This window comes from Gracilinanus agilis, chromosome 1 (genome assembly GCF_016433145.1).
Source record: "Gracilinanus agilis isolate LMUSP501 chromosome 1, AgileGrace, whole genome shotgun sequence".
Taxonomy (NCBI): Eukaryota; Metazoa; Chordata; class Mammalia; order Didelphimorphia; family Didelphidae; genus Gracilinanus; species Gracilinanus agilis.
This window is the reverse complement of record NC_058130.1, coordinates 723,978,798-724,000,356: the sequence shown is the minus strand read 5'-3', so window position 1 is coordinate 724,000,356 and position 21,559 is coordinate 723,978,798. Positions and strand designations below refer to the sequence as shown.

Here is a 21,559-nt window from a genome sequence, read left to right as displayed (position 1 = left end):
TCCTGTCCACATTCACCCATGGATCCATCCAGCTCATTAGTGTATTTCGTTATCCTTTTGGGATGCCTTATTGGAAAACTGCCCATCTGTGGTCTCTTGTTCTTATCACATGACCAGCTATTCTCATTTTCCTGTCATTTATACCCATGATATTGTCTTTAATACCATTTGCATGCTAATATAGCTCTTGAACACAATGAAATCCAAGATCTTTTTTTTAAATCTTAATTTTTATTTGTAACTCTATCATGTTTTCCTTCAGTTCTTGGTTTATTGAGACCTTTCTGACAAATAACACCTAAAGTGTTATTTTGATACAAAAGATATTGTGGCTAGAAAGAATATTAATATTTTTGTAAAGAAAATGATATATTATATCATTGAACAAAGAAAGAACTACTCTAGCAGATTTCTTTCATGCTGAATTTCATTAAAAAGACAAAAAACCCCACAGATTAAATAAATTTTAGTTTGCTTTTGTGGGGTGGGGGAATAGAGAAATATGCATGGGGTAGTATAGAAAAATACCCTTATGGATTTTTTCGTTTTCTATTTTTTAAAAATTTGAGTGTTAGTATACTGTCTTTAATTAAATAGAAATTCAGTCCTAGTCACTGCTTCTGCCTTTTCCCCCACTAACTAGTTTTATTTTCAAAAAGAGAATACTTGGGGCAGCTGAGTGGTTCAGTGGATTAGCGAGCCAGGCCTAGAAATGGGAGGTCCTGGGTTCAAATCTGGCCTCAGATACTTCCTTGCTGTGTGACTTAACTCCCATTGCCTAGCCCTTACTGCTCTTCTACCTTAGAACCAATACACAGTATTGATTCTAAGATGGCAGGTAAAGGTTTAAAGAAAAAAGAAAAGAGAATAGTTGCAGTACAGAGGATAAGCAGGAAACTGCATTATATTTGATTCAGGAATCATAAAATCTTGAATTCTATAGCCAAATGTTTATGGCTTGTCATTTGTCAATAACATTTATTATACAGTATTTTAAAAAATCTTATTGGGGGGGCAGCTGGGTAGCTCAGTGGATTGAGAGCTAGGCCTAGAGATGGGAGGTCCTCAGACACTTCCTAGCTCTGTGACCCTGGGCAAGTCACTTACCCTCATTGTCTAGCCCTTGCCACCCTTCTGCCTTATGGATTCTAAGACAGAAGGTAAGGGTTTATTTAAAAAAAAAAAAATCTCACTTAGTATAAATACATTGAGGCTGTGTGGTGTCTATTTCTATAAGTGGATTTGTTAGGGGATTGTGCTAGCTTCAGAGGCTTTAGTGCCTATGAACTTGTTTATTGTCAAGCCATGCCAAAAAAATGTGATCAGATGTCTCCTTTCCTCAGCTTTCACATACTTAGGCCTTTGCCTTTCTGACATAGATGCAGGAAAAGTTGTTTTCTTAGTGGGTAAATAAATTAGCTGCTAGACCAGTTTGTTTTAATGTATAATTTTTTGCTATCTCTTTGCTATAAAACCAGAAGTTAGAGGTGGTTTCTTCATATGAATGACTTTAGATTACTACCAATTTTTTAGTTACAATTTTTTTGGCAGAGTTCATTACCATGTTTTATGGTATGTTCATATTAATCTAGTGGCTTTTTATTGTAGAGCCAAAATCTTTTTATATATATTCTTATTAATTCTGCTGAGATAAGTTAGAAACTCTAATCTTCATTTTTTGCCATTAGAACTATAGCACATTAAGTTGCTTGTTTCCATGTTTTATGTTGGGTCAGAGTAAGAGCGGGCAACAACATCCTATATTTTCTCCATCTCATTGCCAGTGACCTCTCTAATCTGTAGCCAGCCCTCCAGAAAATTTCTTTCATTCAAGGAAAAATCTGCATTTGAAGCCTGTACAAGTTGCCATAGCTGAAACTATACTGAGGATATCTTGTGATCTCAGCAAGAGAAATGGTTAGCTGTCATTTAGTTTCTTGTAAGATCTCATTTTTGACACTCACACAGGCACGCTTTTTTACTTATTCAGGCTATTTCTTACCAACTAGGTGGAAGAGAAAGCAAAATTTGATGGAATTTTTGAAAGCCTTTTACCTATAAATGGTTTACTTTCTGGAGACAAAGTAAAACCTGTACTGATGAACTCCAAGCTACCTCTGGATATCCTGGGCAGGGTAAGTATTCATTGTGACATTCCCTTTGTTTCTTTGGAAGCTTTGTATCATTATTAGATTCTACTTCCACCAAAACAAGAGTTCTTCACTTTATTTGTTTCAATTCGGGGGAGCCTGTGGATGCCTACTGTTATAAAGAAATTGGGGATGCTTTACTCCTAGGGGATAGAGGTATGGGTGAGGAGGGTGGAGCCCTGTATCTCTGTATTCTCCCTAGGAGCTGGTGAATGGGGGAATACCAACCCCAATCACCCTTGTTAGATGTTATAATTCCCCTTCTAGATAACAGTTGCCCAGGAAGGACCCCAGTGGTCAGGTGGATGGGCAAGCCTTTCAGGTCCCACCTGGGGTTGGATCAATTATTAATATTGGGCTCTGATTAGCCTTGGATCACATTGTTCATCTGACTGTGTTTGCTTCCTCCCCAAGGGTCGTGATATAATGACCACTCAGGAACGCACTTATTAAATACTTTTATCTATGATCTTAATTAGGGAAAGGATAATCAGGATACGGATTGGGGATTGGAGACCCTGTCAAGCTAATATCTATAAGCTATAATTACTCAGGACTGGAGGCTATTGATTTATAAAGCTGGAGCTATTGTTCTTCACAACCCTCTCTGATTCAGCTTGGCCATTGCCAAACCAGAGATAGTAGTCTGCTCTGTGGATGCAGCTGTATTGATGATTTCCTCTCAGCTTTCCTATTATCAGTTTGTGATGTGTTAGCCTTCACAGCCTTCAGGAAGTAACCACCCTTAAAAAACCACCCTCTTCTTCTCAGACCTCTTTCCTCCTGTTCACTACCTGGGCCCAGATACCTAAATAGCTATGATGATTCAGATACCTAAAGATCTAGGGAGATTCAGAGAGAACCAATGACCAATGGTCGGAGACCCAAAGATCAATGGTCAAAGATCCAGGACCCCCAAGGATCAATGGTCAAAGGCCCCACCCAGATGGCTGTTAGGGGTATTTATACTCTCAGGCCAACCGACTTTTGCCCTTGGCTCATGGCATCTGGGAACATTCCAATGTCTCCAACTGTCTCTCCTGTCAATCAAGGTGAGACCAACATTTCCTAGAGTTTGAACATAACACTACTCAGAATCATTTTTGAAATGTGTAAAATGAAATACATAGGATTGCAAAGGAAGAAGAAAAAAGTGCTCATGGGCCCCCTGTTAAGAACCTCTGCCCTAAAGCCTTATTCTGAATAGCTCATTATGTCATGTTACTGATCCTGGACTCCTAAAGGTGCTGCCAGTGGAGCAAAAGCTCTGACAGGTCTTAGTGACCTGGAAAGGCTTTGGTGGTAGATTATGTGTTTGTTATTTAGAGGTCAAATAAGGAAAGGGTCATCACCAGAATGCTGGGAGGAAGGAGGGGAGAGAGAAAGAACATATGAATGAATATCATGCAAAGCCAAACAACACATCCATAGTTGGATAGTATTTGTAACACTGATGCAAGTTTTTATTATTAAAAGATTTTGTAATTCTTTAAAAGCAATTTATTGATCTCTAGCCTATCCTGCTCAACACTACCCCTCAAAATTCCTAATTTGTATTAATTTAGAAGTTTGGGAAAATTTGGACAATTAATGAAAATTCTGAGAAATTGAACCTCACTTGAGGTGCAGATTCTTCTACTTCATTATGAATTTATTTTATTTTATTTTTTAATTTTTTTCATGGTTACATGATTCTTGTTGTCTCTCTCCATCTTTCTTTCCCCATCCCAGAGATGACAAGCAATTTCACTACGTTATACATATATTATCACTTAAATCCTATTTCCATATTATTCATTTTTGTAATAGATTACTCTTTTAAAACCAAAATTTCAAATCATATACCCATAATAAACAAGTGATTAATCATATATATTTAAAAAAAAACAACTTACCTTCTGTTTTAGAATCAATACTGTGTATTGGTTCCAAGGCAGAAGAGTGTGGTAGGAGCTAGGCAGTGGGGGTTAAGGGACTTGACCAGGGTCACAAAGCTAGGATGTATGTGTCTGAGGCTAGATTTGAATCCAGGACCTTTTATCTCTGGCCTTGGCTCTCAATCCACTGAGCCACTTATTTACCCCCAAAGCATATATTTTCTTCTCAATTTTTACTCCCATGGTTCTTTCTCTGTATGTGGATAGCATTCTTTCTCATAAATCCCTCTGAGTTGCCCTTGATTATTGTATTGCTTTTAGTAGCAAAGTCAATTACATTTGATCGCCCCACAGTGTTTCAATTACTATGTATTCCATTATTGATTTATAGAAATCTTTTCGCTCTTGTGTTTGAGAATTACAGACTTTGCTTGATGTTGAGTTTAGATTATCATGATATACCAATTTCTTGGGCACAATTATAATCAAGATCAGGTGTTAAGGATAAAAGGAGAAAAAAAAACTATAGATGATGAATTTAAAAAGGTATTTCCCAATACATTTGTTCTGTATATTTGTGTAAAAAATACTTATAAGTAATTTTGAAAATGTATTTGTATTAGCTTTGTCTTCCTTACTTCGTTATACTCTTCTCTCTGAATTTGAGTTTTCTTAGACTTCGTAAGGTTTCAATAGCTATAGTTCATTCCCTTTGTTTCTGTTATATTGGAAAATTTGAGTTTAGTGGTCACTGGAGTGTCTGTGTTATTCTGTTCCCAAAATTTGCATATATATTTTTGAATGACTGAATGAAAATAGGGATCTTCAGAATCTAATCTTAGTAGTATTTTTTTAAATCCTTATTGTAGGTCTGGGATCTCAGTGATATTGACAAAGATGGACGTTTGGACAAAGATGAATTTGCTGTGGTAGGCACTTTTTTCTTTTTTTATTACTCTTTAGTATATGTGTGCAAGGAAGGACTTGTGAAACTCAGGAGTTTCTTGATTTTACAGTCTAGGTTTATCCTTCTTTTTTTCTCTTTTTCCTTTTTCTCCTTTTAGGGCAGCAACAGGCCTATGTTTGGATCAATGATCCATCCTTCCCTTATTTAGTTGCCCTCTGATATATCTGATCCTTTATTCTTTTCCCATTGCTGCCATCCCTTCTCATTCCTGGTTTCTGATCACTTGGCCTTCTACAGATGCTTTTCCTTCTATTTGTCATGTATCTCACTGCCCTTGCCTTGATTTCACTGACAACTTTGTTGCTCTTTAATATGTGCCACTTCTTCAATCTTCTCATCTTTCTTCCTTTTGCTTAGTAACCTTTTTGACCTAATCACTGGTATTTTGTTTGTAGCAGGGAGAGGCATTTACAGAATTAATTAATTCTATTTAAATTTGCTACATGTGCAGTAGATAAAAGGAACTATATGCATTTGGTGGTTTCAGAAAATGCTATAATGAGAAGTAATTTTGCTATAAAAATGTTACAATGAGAAGTAATATAGTCACTTAAATTAGATGATTAGAAAAATTAATTCTTAAAATGTATAATGTGGACAAAAATATAAATCCACGCTATTGGGGTAAGAAATCACTATTTGGTAAAAATTGCTGGGACAACTGGAAAGTATTTTAGCCAGAATTATGTATAGATCAGTTTCTTACACTATTCCTTAAGATAGATCAAATGGATACATGATCTAGACATAAAAGGAAATATTATAAGCAAATTAGAGAAACATAGAAAATACTATCAGATTTATGGATAGGAGAGGAATTTATGTATGAACAAAGAGATGAGAGCATTATGTGAGTACATTAAACTGAAAAGTTTTTGTACAAATAAAACAAATGTTGTCAAGATTAAAAGGAAAGCAGAAAATTTGGGAGAAATTTTCCTAGCCCCTCAGAAGTCTCATATCTAAAATATATGGAGAACTAAGAGCCATCCTCCAATTGATAAATGGGCAAAAGATATGAAGAGTTTTTGGATTAAGTAATCAAAACTTTATATAGGTATATTTAAAAAATACTCTAAATCACTTCTAATTAGGGAAATGCAATCTAAAACAATTTTGTGGTATCATTTCATACCTATCAAATTAACTAATGTGACAAAAAGGCAAAATGAAAAATATCGGAGGGAATGTAAAAAAGTGAGGAAACTAATATACTGTCAGTGGAACTGTGAAACGATCCAACCATTTTGGAGAACAGTTTGGAAGTACACCCAGAGAGCTATAAAACTGTATATATCCTTAGATCCAGCAATACCATTGCTTAGTCTATTTCCCATACATAAGGGAAAAGGAAAAGAACCTATGTGTTCCAAAATATTTATAACAGCTTTCTTTGTGGTGGCAAAAAACTATAAATCTAGGAGATGACCATCATTGGGGAATGGCTAAAAAAATTGTGGTATATAATTGTGTTGGAATACTACTATACTATAAGAAACAATAAACAGGCCAATTTAAAAAAAATTTGGAAAGAACTAAATGAAGTACTGAAGAGTAGAACTGAGAGAACATCATATACAGCTAGAAATTTAATATTTGAAGAATAGCTTATAAATGTTCACCTCCAGAAAATGAACTGGGAAATGAAAATAAGAAAGACATAATCTATATATTTTGCTGAGTGTTGCCTTTTATGGTATGAGGGAAGGGAGGGGCTAAATAAATAAATAAAACTTTTCAAAAATAAAATGTGTAATATGTAATAAAAATTTTTTAACCCTTACCTTCCGTCTTAGAATCAGTACTCTGTATCAGTTCAAAGGCAAAGAGTATAACGATTAGGTGGATGAAGGTTAAGTGACTTCCCTGGATCATACAGCTAGGAAGTGTCTGAGACCACATTTAAACCCAGGACCTCATATCTCCAGACCTGGCTATCCATTGAGCTACCTTGCTGCCCCCTGTAATAATTTTTGAAGGACTACTATCCCAGAGATCTGTAAATGTCTTTTTAAAAAAATTCTGATTTTATAACATGCTTATGAAGTAATACTAATTATGATATCAGATGTTTAAGTACTTCTCAATCCAGATAACAGTTCTTCAGTGAATTACTAGATGGCTTTATGAATTATATTTGGCTCTCTCACCCTCTCAATTCAATCATAAGACCTGATTTAAAAAATAAATAAAACTCACCCAAACCATTGTAGAAATCCAAAATTTAATTCTGATTTTACTGAATAGTCTTAGAAGTTATAGTTTTGGTAATTTTGAAATTTGAAACTGATTTATGGAAATACTTTCGGGACAATGAATGGATCTTGTATTCATAAGTGTGGTTGTTTTGATTGGGTATCAAATCTCTAAAACTGGAGAATTAGTAAACAGGGAAAGAGAAATTATTTTTTAAACAGTTTTTTTTTTTTGGAAAAAATAATTCTTTAAATTTTAGTTTAAGCTTCCTTAAATTGAGTTTGTCAGAGAACCAAGAATGTAAGAACTGCTGTTATTGTTGTTCCTTATGTTGTTTTTTGTCTTTCTCTTTGTTGATTGACTTTTATAGGTCTGTTATAATTTGTTACTTTCAGGCGATGCACCTAGTATATCGAGCTCTTGAGAAAGAACCAGTTCCGTCTGTACTTCCACCATCACTTATACCACCTTCCAAAAGAAAAAAACCTGTTTTTCCTGGTGCTGTACCTGTTCTTCCTGCAAGTCCTCCACCCAAAGATAGCCTACGTTCAACTCCCTCCCATGGCAGTGTGAACAGTCTTAATAGCACAGGGAGCTTATCTCCCAAACATGGTGTAAAACAAGGGCAGGTGGGTTTTAATTTTTTGAAATTATTATTTCTAGATGTTCTCCACAGGAAAGTACTTTCTCTGTGGGGTTTTTTTGGAGGGGGGGGTCATACTTATTGTTCTAGCAATTATGATATCCAAGTGGATAAGCTGTCAAAACAGAATGATGAAAGAAGTGTTTTGCTTTGTTGTCTGAAACATACAATTTTGGTATGTTTAATTACTATCTTTAACCACATAGTCTAGGGTGCCAAGACAACAGGCACCACATGATGAAACAGATATGCTAAAAATAGAAAAGAAAACTCACATGGTTATTTTATGTGCACATTTTTCTATGTATTTGTGTGGGTGGACCTATATATTTACATGTGTATGTGAACGCATATACAGTAAATATACAGATATGAGTATGCATATATATACCTGCTAAAATAGGAAAACTTATGCAAATATAGTTAATTTCGATGCAGATTATATGTATTACTATAAATATGTATGTGTGTATCTACATATATTTACATGCATTTATAAATGCATATACACATATACTCATAAGTGTATGTTGCGTGTGTCTTCATGCATGCACATGTACATATGTATAGATAGCTCTGCCTCCCTTGTCATACCAGCAGAAGAGATCTCAGTCATAGGTTCCTTGTGTATGTGTGTGCCTGTTGGCTGGAAAATTATTGTTACTTTCAAAGATCTATTTGTCTAGCCTGACTTCCAGCTTCCTATCTGTAAGTGCCTGTTGCACATTGAAAACTGGATATTCTGTAGGCATCTTAAATTCAACCAAATCTGAACTCAATATCTTTCCTCTCATACTCACCCTTTCCCTATCAATGGTACTACTGTCCTACAGGAATCCAGGCTCACAACCTAGTTGTGTCATTATCAACTTCTCACTCTCTCACTTCCCATATCCAGGCATTTGTCAAGATTAGTCTTATCCTCATGACATTTTTTTTTTGTATATATACAACTCCTCTAATATTGCCAACACTCTGGTACAGTTCCTTATCACCTTATACCTAGTCCTGTGTTGACGAACTATAGCATGCATGCAAGGGGTGGGCAGCTGCTCCCCTCCCCTTCTCCATTGCACCTGAGGATGTTTCTCACATGACCTGCCCCTCTGCCCAGCAACCGAATAGGAGCACTTCCTCCCTTCCCTGTCTGGGGTAAGGGGGCAGCTCACATGTAGCGTGAGGGTTGCAGTTTGGGCAACTAAAAGGTTCTCTAAATGGTCTCTAAAGGTTCACCATCACTGACCCAGACTATTGGAATTGTCTATTTTTTGGAATCCTTGTCTCAAGTTTCTCCCTATACCTATTCATCCTCCACTTAGCTGACAAATTGATCTTTTTTTTAACATTTAATAATTTTTATTTTTTAGAAAAGTTAACATGGTTACATGATTCATGCTCTTACTTTCCCTTTTACCCCCTGACCTTCCCCCTCCTCCCCCCATAGCCGATGCGTATTTCCACTGGTTTTATTTAACATGTGTCATTAATCAAGACCTATTTCCAAATTGTTGATAGTTGCATTGGTGTGGTGGTTTTGGGTCTACATCCCCAATCATGTCCGCCTCAACCCATGTGTTCAAGCAGTTGTTTTTCTTCTGTTTCCACTCCTGTAGTTCTTCTGAATGTGGGTAGTGTTCTTTTCCATAAATCCTTCAGAATTGTCCTGGGTCATTGCATTGCTGCTAGTACAGAAGTTCATTACATTCTATTTTACCACTGTGTATTGGTCTCTGTGTACAATGTTCTTCTGGCTCTGCTCCTTTCACTCTGCATCAATTCCTGGAGGTCTTTCCAGTTCACATAGAATTCCTCCAGTTTATTATTCCTTTGAGTGCAATAGTATTCCATCACCAGCATATACCACAATTTTGTTCAACCATTCCAGTTTTTTGCTACCACAAAAAGCGCGGCTATAAATATTTTTGTACAAGTCTGTTTATCTATGATCTCTTTGGGGTACAAACCCAACAATGATATGGCTGGATCAAAGGGCAGGCATTTTTTTTATAGCCCTTTGAGCATAGTTCAAATTGATCTTTTTTAAGCACAGTTTTGACCATATGATTGTCCTCTCACCTATCATCCTGATCGTTCTCTTCTGGAACTACTCCAGGTTGTTAGAGCTCCTTCTAAAAGCTAGAAATGAACATCATAATCAAAATGAGTTAAAAAAGGGTAGAGAACAGTAGGAGTATCATATCTTCATTTTTCAGATACCGTGCTTTAAAACCTGAGTTTTGACAGCCTCAGACACTAGCTGTGAAACCTTAAAAAACTCTTAACTTCTGTTTTCCTCAGTTTCTTTATCTTTAAAAATGGGGATAGTAATATCACTTACCTTCTAGGGTTGTGGTGAGGACCAAATGGTAAAATAATTGTAAAGTGCTTAGCATGGTGCCTACAACATAGTAAACACTGTAGAATGTTAGTTTTTATAATTATTTTTATTTAGCAACATGGCTTTAAGCCTCCCCCCCCATCCCCAACATACACACCTCCCTTGGGGAAAAAAAATTTGTGAATCCTCAGTACACTGACCTTAAAAATAGTTTCACTGGTTAGAAAGTTTAACATTTTATTTATAAGAAGGAAAGTAATGGTAATAAGGGTGAGGTACTGAGGATTCTAAGCAACTGACTTGGGAGTTCATTTATCTTAAATTATAAGTAATTATGGAGGGTATAATTAATGAAAAAACATCTAGAGATTTGATCATTAGATCCTGAATGAATAAAACAAAGACCTTGATATAAAAAGGATTTCTATTTTGAAGGATGATAAAGAGAGGGTACTACTTCATACCTCAAATTTTTAGCAATTAGAACCACTTTCTCCAAAAACTCTGCACAGTAAAATATTTAAGGACATTTTATTTTGAAACCATAAGAAATTCAACGGACACATCCTTATCCTTGTGAAATCAGCATTGAAGAGAGCAACCTGTTGCTGGTACTAGATCAGATTCCAAAATGGATGGATCATTGATTTTAGCCAGTGTGTCATTTCTTATCAACTTTTGTTAGTAAAAAGTATGGATTCAGTGGTCCTCTTAAAGATGACTAACTTAATTTTTTTTTTTTTTTACAGCCAGCAGTGAATTGGGTGGTACCAATGTCTGATAAAGTGAGATTCGATGAAATTTTCTTGAAAACTGACTTGGACATGGATGGTTATGTGAGTGGCCAGGAAGTGAAAGAAATATTTATTCACTCAGGCCTTACTCAGAGTCTCTTAGCACACATTTGGTAAGAAATTGAAAATCTCTTCAGAAATTTCTTTTTTGATTAAAGCTTACTTTGGGGTTCCAGTTTTAAGTATGCTATGATTATAATTGCCAGATTATGCAGATGGAAAAAAAGAAAAAAACAATAGCTAGGTACTCTGAGAACATTTTGAAAGAGTTGGACCTTCTAACTTTAGATAAAACTGAAAGATAATTTAATAGTGTTCTTAATATAATAGTAGCAGCTCTAATGAATGAAGTATGAAATTTTAGTGCAAGGGGACAAACTTCTTAATTTCAGAATAAGTTCACAAAAAGTTCATTGAAGTATCTGGGAACATGTCTTCATTCTTGAGATAATTATTTTACCATAAACTTCAAAAATTTTGAATTTACATTGTAACTATATTGTAGGGTACAATTTGAACTCATGAGAAAGTTATGGGGCTCTAATTTTAAGTTAATGACATAATGATGTATTTTTAAAAGCAAATGTAGCAGAATTCAGTTTAATCAAATAAGTGTTTGCTTCCATCAAAGTAATTTCCTTTGGAATTGACTTCAGATCTGGTCATGCGTGAGCTGTTTATATAGTTTTATACCTCTTTTTTCTTTTTACTTTTATATCTTCCAGTATCTGCCTCATTCACTCAAGTTGGCCCCCAATTCACCCTCAGAAGATGAGCTTCTATTAAAAAAAAATGTTTACTGTCTCAGAAGACAGTTCCTCAAGTGGAATCCCAGGCATGATTTTAAACAATGGCAATATCATTAGGATAAGCACATTGGGCCATTAGCAAGTGTTTATTAAGCACCTGTGTTTCAGGCACTGTGTTAGGTGCTAAGGATGCAAAGGTTAAAAAAATTAATTTATCTGCTGTCAAGGAGCTTACATTCTAGCCTTTGAATATCAACTCTTAAAGATAACTTTCAGGGATACATTAAGTACTACTTAATTAACATTTGCTTTAAATAATCATACTCCTCATCCTTCAGGAACATCTCCAATAAGTCTAATAGGAATTGGTTACCATCTACCCCTCACTCTTTGCCAATCACTGCTGCAACACTAACTGTCTAATTATAATAGTACAACTTTTTACTCTCCTTTGAACCTCCTGGTTCTGTAGGAGCATAAAGCTTGTTTTCCCTTGACTCGGTAATCAGCCCAGTCTACACCATAACACATTTTAATGCTGTAATATAGGCCTCAGTTTTTCTGCAGTCCTACAATACTCATAGAGGTTGCTTGAGGTGTAGAAATTCTTTCATTGGAAAATCTTAAAAAGAGAATAGATAACTTATCTAACTTATAATTTTCTGAGATAGTCCTCATAATAGTTTACATTTTTGTAACACTATGGTTTACAGAGGAAAAATTATCCCAACACCTTGGTAGAGTGTGGCTATGGCAGATAGTAATATCCTGATTTTGCAAATAAGGAATGAGCCTCATGGAGTGTAAATGACTTTTCCATGGTTATAGGCACAACTCAGACTCATGATTTTTTGCTCTCAGTACAGTATCCTTTCAGCTATAATTGTACTGCCTTAATTACTACCCAAGAATCCAGAGATCATCTGTGTCAGTGATGGCAAACATTTTAGAAACTACATGCCATGGCCCCCCTCCCCCAGATGAGCGCCATGCCCCCTGCCCTTCCTCCTTACCCCAGACAGGGGAGGGATAAAGGGAGAGGAGTGACTGCTAGGCAGAGGGGTCAGGAGATATGGTAGAGAGGGGGAAGGGAGCAGCTCTGCCCAAGTCCCTCTGCCTTTCTAGTAACCAACTGTGGCAGGCAACAGCACATGTGCCCACAGAGAGGTCTCTGCATGCCATCTTTAGCACACATGCCATAGATTGCCATCATGGATCTAGTCCAGTGCCTAATGTTATAGATGAGGGAACTAAGACCCAGAGAAGTCTGAGGATTAAGAGACAGAGGCCTGAAGTGACTTGCTTTGCTAGTAAATATGTGCTAATTAGTATTGCTAATTCACTAGAAATGGTTTGTGGCATGTTGTCAGACACCTCTTAACTTTATAAAACACCGAATTTACATATAGTAATTACTCTCCAGTAGTGTAGGAGTTACCACTTCACAAAACTCCATGATTCAGCTTGTTGAGAATGACTTACATGGTTCTGGTTGGCATAAAAGAGTTATACGGGAAGAACATTTCACTCCATAGCTAGATGGATGGGACTTCAAGGAAACTAGGCAGTACTGTTTCTGTTGTAATTGAAAAAAGGAAAGGTATCTTCTAAAATTTTTCTTCAGGTCTTCAGAGGGATTACAGTGAAACTAAATGTATGGGTATCTTTAGTACCTTGTTGCATGAATAAAATTCTGTGGTTATTCAGAAATTGTAGAGTGGCTGTTATTGATGAAAATTAATTTTCAAAAACTCAGTAAATGAATATTTGTTGAGGGCTGGCAGGCGTCTTGACATTGTGCTGGGCAGAATAGAGCACAGAACACAAAAGATGCAGCTTTCTTTGTGTAGCTTGTAAATCTATAGGCACACATGGAACCAACCACTAGAACTACTAAAAATAACACTCCCACCCCCACCATGTGCACAATACTCTCCTGCTAAAAATGAAGACTCTCCTAGTTAATCTGGGGTTTTCCGCCTTCAGACTCACAGCGTTGTAATGGTATATTTTGGTTTTCTTTCCCCCAGAAGCAACATTTCAGCATCTTCAGTTACTAGAATCTTATACATAGCCTCCCATAGATATCACCTCTCAGGCAGGACAAGTAGAAATTAGGGTGGGGAAAAAGAAGAAATCAGAGCTCATTTAATTCTTTGTGCTGTCAAGAAACCTTTGTAGGGGAGTTACGTTGTTTTTAAAATATTGGGGGATTCGATTTATGTTTTGTACTTATTAGCCATGATGGTAATTTCTTTAATAAGTAATTGGCATTTCCATGCTTGTGACAGGGCCCTGGCTGATACAAGGCAGACGGGAAAACTAAGCAAGGAGCAATTTGCATTAGCCATGTATTTCATTCAGCAAAAGGTCCATAAAGGAATTGATCCTCCTCAAGCTTTGTCCCCTGACATGATCCCACCCTCAGAAAGAAACATTCCTCTTCAGGTAAGTGTGAGGGAGGGCCAAAGATCATCTCACCTTGGGCTTGTTATGTGACAGTGATGAACTTTACAAAAAGCTACCAAGTGGCAAAGCTGTCCAAGCTGTTTTCTGCTCCTTACCTCTGGGGGGCCACTGTAGCAGTGACCTGGGACTTCTTTGGCCATGGGAAGTACCTTTTCTGGGTTTGTCTCTGCTCCTACCTTTGTTCTTTACTCTGCTTCAGGGGGTACCAGTTTGGTTGACCTGGCTTGGTTGCTCCTCCTGGACATCATAATAGTCATTGACATTAAGAAATGATTAGCTTATTATTGCATGTTTGAATTTTCTTCTAGGATAGTGCAAGTACTCTTGGAACAGGGGAATTCACAGGAGTAAAAGAACTTGATGATATCAGTCAGGAGATTGCTCAGCTGCAAAGGTATCTCATAAATTGCTTTTGGTATTTTCTCCACTAACTTGTTTCTAAAAGTTATACAAAGTATATAGTAATTCCTCAGAAATGTCAAGGAAAAACTGTGTAAAAATGGAAAAGTTTTGGTGTTTCTACTATGTCCAAATGATTCACTCAACAAGCATTTATAGCTATGTGCCACTTACTATCCAGAGCACATGACTGTGTTCCAGATGTTGTGCTAAGCTAGCACTTAGGTGATTTCAAGGAGCAGAGGCAATTATATACATCTAGGCATATACAAAGGTAGTAGTTGGGGTAGAATCAGAAAAGACTTCATGTAGAAGTTGGTGTTTGAACTGAGACATGACATCAGGATAGAAAGAGGCAGAGAAGAGGAAAGTATTATAGACATGAGGGACAGCCAAAGTGAAGGCATGGAGATGGGAAACAACAATGTGTGTACAGAAAAACAAGTAGACCTCTGTGGCTGCATTAGAGAATTCATGGTGAGAATTGATGAGTCAAAGAAATAGGTGGGGGTCAGCTGGGGAGGAGCTTTAGATGCCAAACAGAAGAGTTTATACTTTATCCTAGTGGTCATAGGGAGCTACAGGAGTTGATTGAATAGGAAAGTGACTTGTTCAGACCTGTACTTTAGGAAAAATCGTTTTGGCAGTTCTGTGGAAGATGGATTGGAGTAGGAAGAGATTCCAGGCAGAGACACCAAGGATGATGTCAGTTAGATAGTCCAGAAGAGAGGTGATGAGGGCCTAAGCTTGGCTAGTTGTGGTTGTGTGAGTGGAGAGAAGGGGATCTGTGTGAATGTTGATGGAGACAGAAACAGCATTTAATTACTGATTTGATATGGGCGGGGGGGTAGTGTGAGGAGTTAAGGATGACTCTGGTGTCACAAAATTGCATGACTGGAAGGAAAAAATCAATATGAGTTCTGCTTAGTTAAATTGACTCATTTAATGGAATTTTTAAATGATATCTTTTATTTGAGAACATTTGACAGCCTGCTTTTTGGTTCACTTTCTGACTGAGGCATATTATGTTTGCTTATGAATTTATACTAGCTGTATGATTGTGGGTGAAGCCTCTTAAAGAATCATCATGGTATTTCATAGGTGGAAGGGATCTCAGAAGTTGATTAATCTTCTAATCTTTACTTGACAAGTGGACATCAGTCTCTCTTTAAAATCCTTAAATGAAGGGGAACCCATTCTTCACTTTGGGATGGCTCTAATGTTTGGAAGTTTTTCTTTGCACTTTCTAGTTATAAAGATGAAAAATAAATACTGGGAAGCAATAATCTGAACTATACTGCATTTCATTGTTGAAAGCTGTAAATTACTAAATGTCAGTGTCCAGGCCTATCCCAGCTCGACCAAAGATGCAAAACTCATGTCAACTGGTACATAGAGTCAGATTACACAGACGTCTCCTTAAAAAGAGGAGTAGTCTTCCAAATATTTCTTAAAAGGGACAACCAGAATTTTCATCTTTTAGAAGTTTTCCTTCAAGAAGGTAAAATCTTTTTTTTTTTCTCTATTCTAATCCATTTCACATATGGTAAAAGCTATGGTCACTCTTGTAGCTTCAAAGCCAACTGAGATATCATAATGTCTAGCACATTCCTGAATGCTGGAGACATGCGCAAAACTCCCCTTGGTAAGGATGTTTTTTCAAGGCAATTCGAGAGATTTTCTTTGTTAATTTCACTCACAATATGATTGTTGATTATCATACACAGTTAATAATTAGCATTATTCTTTACTATTAATTCTGCTATTATAACTTATCATGATAATATTGTATATCAAGTAGGATTCCATGCAGAGCATGTAAACCAAAAAAATTAATAAAACAGTGAATATAACTTAAAAGTGGCTTAACTATCTTTTCTAAAGCCATTGCTCCTTCCCCTCTTTACCCTCTAGAGCTAAGCAGAACAAGTAATTCTTTTTTCACATGATGTCCCTTCAAATAGAACTTTAAGTATTCTTTCCTCCAAGGTAAACATGGAGATTTCTGCCAACCAGTCCTCAGATGCTATTAATCTCAAACTGTATAATCTCCAGCTTATCAATGTCCTTCCTAAAATGTAACTTCTAGAATACAGTGGTTTAGATATGGTCCAACTAGGATAGAACACAGGGCCACCATCAACTCACATATTAGCACTTTTGGCTGTCATATTATACTATTAATTTATAGTAAGCTTGCCATCTTCTAAATCTTTAGGTATCGATTAGGATGAGTATATAATAGGCTTTTTATAAATACTTGTGGATTGACTAATTTGGTTGTAGTATAGACTCCAAATTTCCTTTTTTTTTTTTTTTTTTTAAAACCCTTACCATCCATTTTGGAGTCAATACCGTGTATTGGCTCCAAGACAGAAGAGGAGTGGTAAGGGTAGGCAATGGGGGTCAAGTGACTTGCCCAGGGTCACACAGTTGGGAAGTATCTGAGGACAGATTTGAACCTAGGACCTCCAATCTCTAGGCCTGGCTCTCAATCCACTGAGCTATCCAGCTGTCCCCTCCATTGTTTTTTAAGAACTTTCTTAGATAAACTTGTCTATCCCAGAATGACTTTATTTCCATTTTCAACAGGAATTACTAGGGGATGACGTATATATATATTTTCAGCCCCTTACCTTCTGTCTTAGAATCAATACTGTGTATTGGTTCCAAGGCAGAGGAGTGGTAAGGCTCAGGCAATGGGGGGGTTAAATGACTTGCCCAAGGTCACACAGCTAGGAAGTGTCTGAGGACAGATTTGAACCTAGGATCTCCTATCTAGGCCTGCTCTCAATCCACTGAACCACCCAGCTGCCCCATATTTTTTTTTAAATTTTATTTATTAAGAAAAAATTACCATGGTTACATGATTCTTGTTCTTTCCTTTCCCTCCTTCCACTCCCCTCCCATAGCCAAAGCATAATTCCACTGGGTTTTACATGTGTCATTGATCAAGACCTATTTCCACATTATTGATATTTGCACTATGGTGCAAATTTAATGTCTACGTTTAGTGTCTACATTCCCAAATGTATCCCCATCGAACTATGTGGTCAAGCAGTTGTTTTCTACTGTATTTTTACTCCCACAGTTCTTCCTCTGAATGTGGATAGCATTCTTTCTTGTAAGTCCCTCAGAAATGTTTTGGATTATTGCATTGCTGCTAGTAGAGAAGTCCATTACAATCAATTGTGCCACAGTGTGTATTCGTCTCTGTGTACAATGTTCTCCTGGTTCTGCTCTTTTCAGTCTGCATCAGTTCCTGGAGGTCGTTCCAGTTTGCATGGAATTCTTCCATTTCATTATTCCTTTTAGCACAATAGTATTCCATCGCCAACAGACACCACAATTTATTTAGCCATTCCCCAATCGATGGACATTCCCTCATTTTCCAATTTTTTGCTACCATAAAGAGCATGGCTATAAATATTTTTGTACAGGTCTTTTTCCTCATTGTCTCTTTGGGGTATAAACTCAGCAGTGGCATGGCTGGATCAAAGGGCAGGCAGTCTTTTAAAGGCCTTTGAGCTGCCCCTATTCTTAATGAAGCCACACTTAATTCTCTGATTTCTGTTCCTTGTCCAGATGTTTACTAACCATTTCTTTAATAATACATTCTAGAGCAGGAGTTGGCAACGTATGGCTCTGGAGCCATATCTGGCTCTTTCTGCAGGAGCCATAAAGTCCATTTTTTTTCAGGTGCTGTTACAGGAGCGTGCACTGTGAGCACTGTACGGCTCTCATGAAATTACATTTTAAAAAATGTGGCGTTTATGGCTCTCACGGCCAAAAAGGTTGCCGACCCCTGTTCTAGAGGCAGCTAGGTGGTTCAGTGCATAGAGAGCCAGGCCTCGAGATAGGAGGTCCTTGGTTCAAATTTGATCTTAAACACTTCCTAGCTGTGTGATCCAGGCAAGTCATTTAATCCTAGTTGCTTAGCTTTTACCTCTCTTCTGCCTTGGAACCAACATTTAGTATCACTTCTAAGACAGAAGATAAGAATTAAAAAAAAAGGAAAAGGAAAAGAACATTTTAGAGGCAGTTAGGGTAGCACAGTGGATAGAACACCAGGCCTGGAGTTAGAAGTACCAAGGTTCATATATGGTCTCAGACACTTCTAGCTGTGTGACCCTGGGCAACTCACTTAACCCCAATTATCTAACTCTTACTGCACTTCTGCCTAAGATAAGGGTGTGTTTTATATATGTATGTATGTATATTCTAGAATTTTGCCAATTTGGGACTATTTACAATTCTCCAGTCCTTTCATTTTCCATAATCTTTGAGATATAGTTGATAGATTGTTGTTAGTAACTCAATAGCACTTGTCAGTTCTTTTAGTATTCAAGTATGTCATTCATTTGGTCCAAGTGACTTGAACTCATCAGTGATAGCTAAGGCCCTCTTTTACTATTTCCTTTAATTTTATTTTACTATTAGCTATTTTTTTTCTGTACTTTCCAGGCTAATCATTTTTCTTGGCAGAAATAAAAAGAATTGGGCATCTCTGTACTCTCTTTATTGTCAATTATCCCATCCAACTTCAGTAACAATTCTCTTTCTCCTTTGATCTTCATTTTTTTCTCAATCATCTTTAAAGGAAATCTCTCACCTGCCAACCCCTATGGAGCCATTTCTTGAAGGATAAGCAGCTTTGTCTTCTATGTAGTATCTGACTTCTTCCTTTTTAGGAAGTGCCCTTACCTTTCCTTCTTAGCTCCAGTTGTTCAGAGATCCTGCTTTTCTTTCTTGTCTGTGTTAACACTTTTCTACCCTCCCATTTCCTGGCACAGGTTAGGATTCTCTGCCTTCTTAGAGAATCTTTTTTTCTCCCTTTATTTTCCAATGGAAGCTCTTCTATTTTTTTTTTTTTTAAGGGAACTCTTTATCTTCCATGGTACTCTGGAGAGGGGAGAAACATTGCCCCAGCTCCTTTGCCTTTTCTTCTAGGAGGAAACCAGGCTGCACTTTGAACCAGTTTGCTGTGGCAGAAATATAGACATTGTATACTCAGTGCAGTTCAGTCTAAAATTCTTCCAGTCCATAATTACCAGATGCAATTTCCTTAGTCCACATTTTTTTTCTTGCCTCCTCGCTTGGGGATGTCTTTAGTCTTTCATTTGTCTTTCTCTTCACTTTTTTGAGCATCTGTTAATACCTTGACAATTGCACCCAGTTTCTTTTTCCTTTCTCTAATCTTGTTTTACCAGATTGTATTTTTTTACCTTGCCTTGCTGGCTTCATCTCCTTTAGTCTTTCTCATTGTTTGGTTTCCCTCTGTCTAAATTTAAATTTTCCTCTTTTCTTTCTTTTCAGGTCCTTCCGCATTAATTCTTTTTGAGTCTTTCTCTTCTAGTATTTTTCCGTTATCTTTTCTAGCTCACCCAAGTTTCTTCTCTCTAAATTCAGTCCCTGGTATTCCTTACCATTCCAAGGCTCTCCATATAGTCACAATTTCTTTTCTTCCAGCTTATAGCCTTCTTTTGGACCCACTAACTTCCCCTCAACTTTATCTTTCTGGGTCTTATACATTTATTTATAATGATGATGATGGTATTAATAAGTTTTTTATAGTACTTTAAGATTTGTTAAGTGTTTTATATATTTAACTAATTTGATCATTCTAGCAATCCTGATTGCAAAGTAGTTGCTATTAGGATTCCCATTTTATAAATAGGGAAATTGGGGTACAAAAAAGTTAAGTGATTTGCCCAGAGTCACATAGTTACTGTCAAACGCAATATTTGAACTCAGGTCTTCCTGACCTCAAATTCTATCTTCTTTCTACTATGCCACCTAAGATCTCTGATCTGGTTGATCCAGGGCTACTTTACAAGTCATTACATAAGACTTTTTCTGTACAGATTTATAGATAATAAAGTATAAAGGAATTAGTAAAAAGAGTAACAGATCAGTACTATCAGTGTGGGCCAGTGTTATCAAGGAAGGCTTCATGGAAGAGTTGTAGGATGGGGGGTTGGATATAGGCAAACCAAGAGGACAAGGGAGAAATCTTAATATTTCAATAAATATTTACTGTCTTACTGATTCTGCAAATATGTTTTTCACTTAGAGAGAAGTATTCCTTGGAACAAGACATTCGAGAAAAGGAAGACGCCATTAGACAGAAAACTAGTGAAGTACAGGTAAGAGCATCATATGTCACTGCTAAACTTCCAGAGGAGTTTTTTTGTATTAAAATGTTTCCAATACAACTAATAATTTGGCCTAATTAGGGGCAAAGACCTATTTGCCCCATTAATGAAACTGCTTTACTTTCAATTGTAATGCAAACAGACTAGACTGTCCCGATATAGTCATTGCCTGGATCACGAAACACTGCTTTGCCTATAGTCATCAGTTTAGTTGTCTCCCTTCCTAATAGCATAATCCTTCCCTATCACTCCCCTTCTTCCATATTCAGAGAGTGCAACTTCTACCTCCACTAGCATTCACTTCTAAAAATTTCATTCTGACTTTGAGCCTCTTTCCAGCCACCCTAGATGCTTTGTCTACCACTAGATTTCATAGTAGTCATTCAGGACTTTAGTTTCCAATGTCACTGGACTTCTGGGCATTTCTCACCCTCTGCTGAGCCTGCCTAGCCATTCCACCCCCCCCACCCCCCCGGCCCATTTTCTGCATTTCTGCCAGAGAAAGCCTTGTTGAAGCATAGCTAGCACCCTACAAATGATGGTTAGCAAAGGGCCAATTATAGGATTCTAGGCTTGGAACTAGAAAGAATTTTAGAGGCTCTTGAATCTTTTATTTTTTAATTTTTAGCCCTTACCTTCTGTCTTAGGATCAATATTAAATGCTGGTTCTAAGGCAGAAGTGTGGTAAGCCCTAGGCAATTGGAGTCATGTGACTTGTGCAGAGTCACATAGCTGGGTAATATTTGAATCCAATTTTTAACCCCAACCTCCTGTATATATATATATATATATATATATATATATATATATATATATATATAT

The 21,559-nt window shown here is 36.9% G+C and overlaps 1 protein-coding gene across 1 annotated transcript in view; it reads left to right on the top strand.

The window, feature by feature from the left end:
* Window positions 1-21,559, top strand: part of EPS15L1 (epidermal growth factor receptor pathway substrate 15 like 1) — a 107,340-nt gene that overhangs the window by 7,910 nt on the left and 77,871 nt on the right. The window contains exons 7-13 of the mRNA XM_044671556.1: window positions 2,010-2,135; window positions 4,897-4,956; window positions 7,586-7,819; window positions 10,921-11,078; window positions 14,006-14,162; window positions 14,492-14,577; window positions 20,656-20,728. Of these exons, the coding sequence (XP_044527491.1) occupies window positions 2,010-2,135; window positions 4,897-4,956; window positions 7,586-7,819; window positions 10,921-11,078; window positions 14,006-14,162; window positions 14,492-14,577; window positions 20,656-20,728 (894 nt within the window). The remainder of the gene's footprint in view (window positions 1-2,009; window positions 2,136-4,896; window positions 4,957-7,585; window positions 7,820-10,920; window positions 11,079-14,005; window positions 14,163-14,491; window positions 14,578-20,655; window positions 20,729-21,559) is intronic.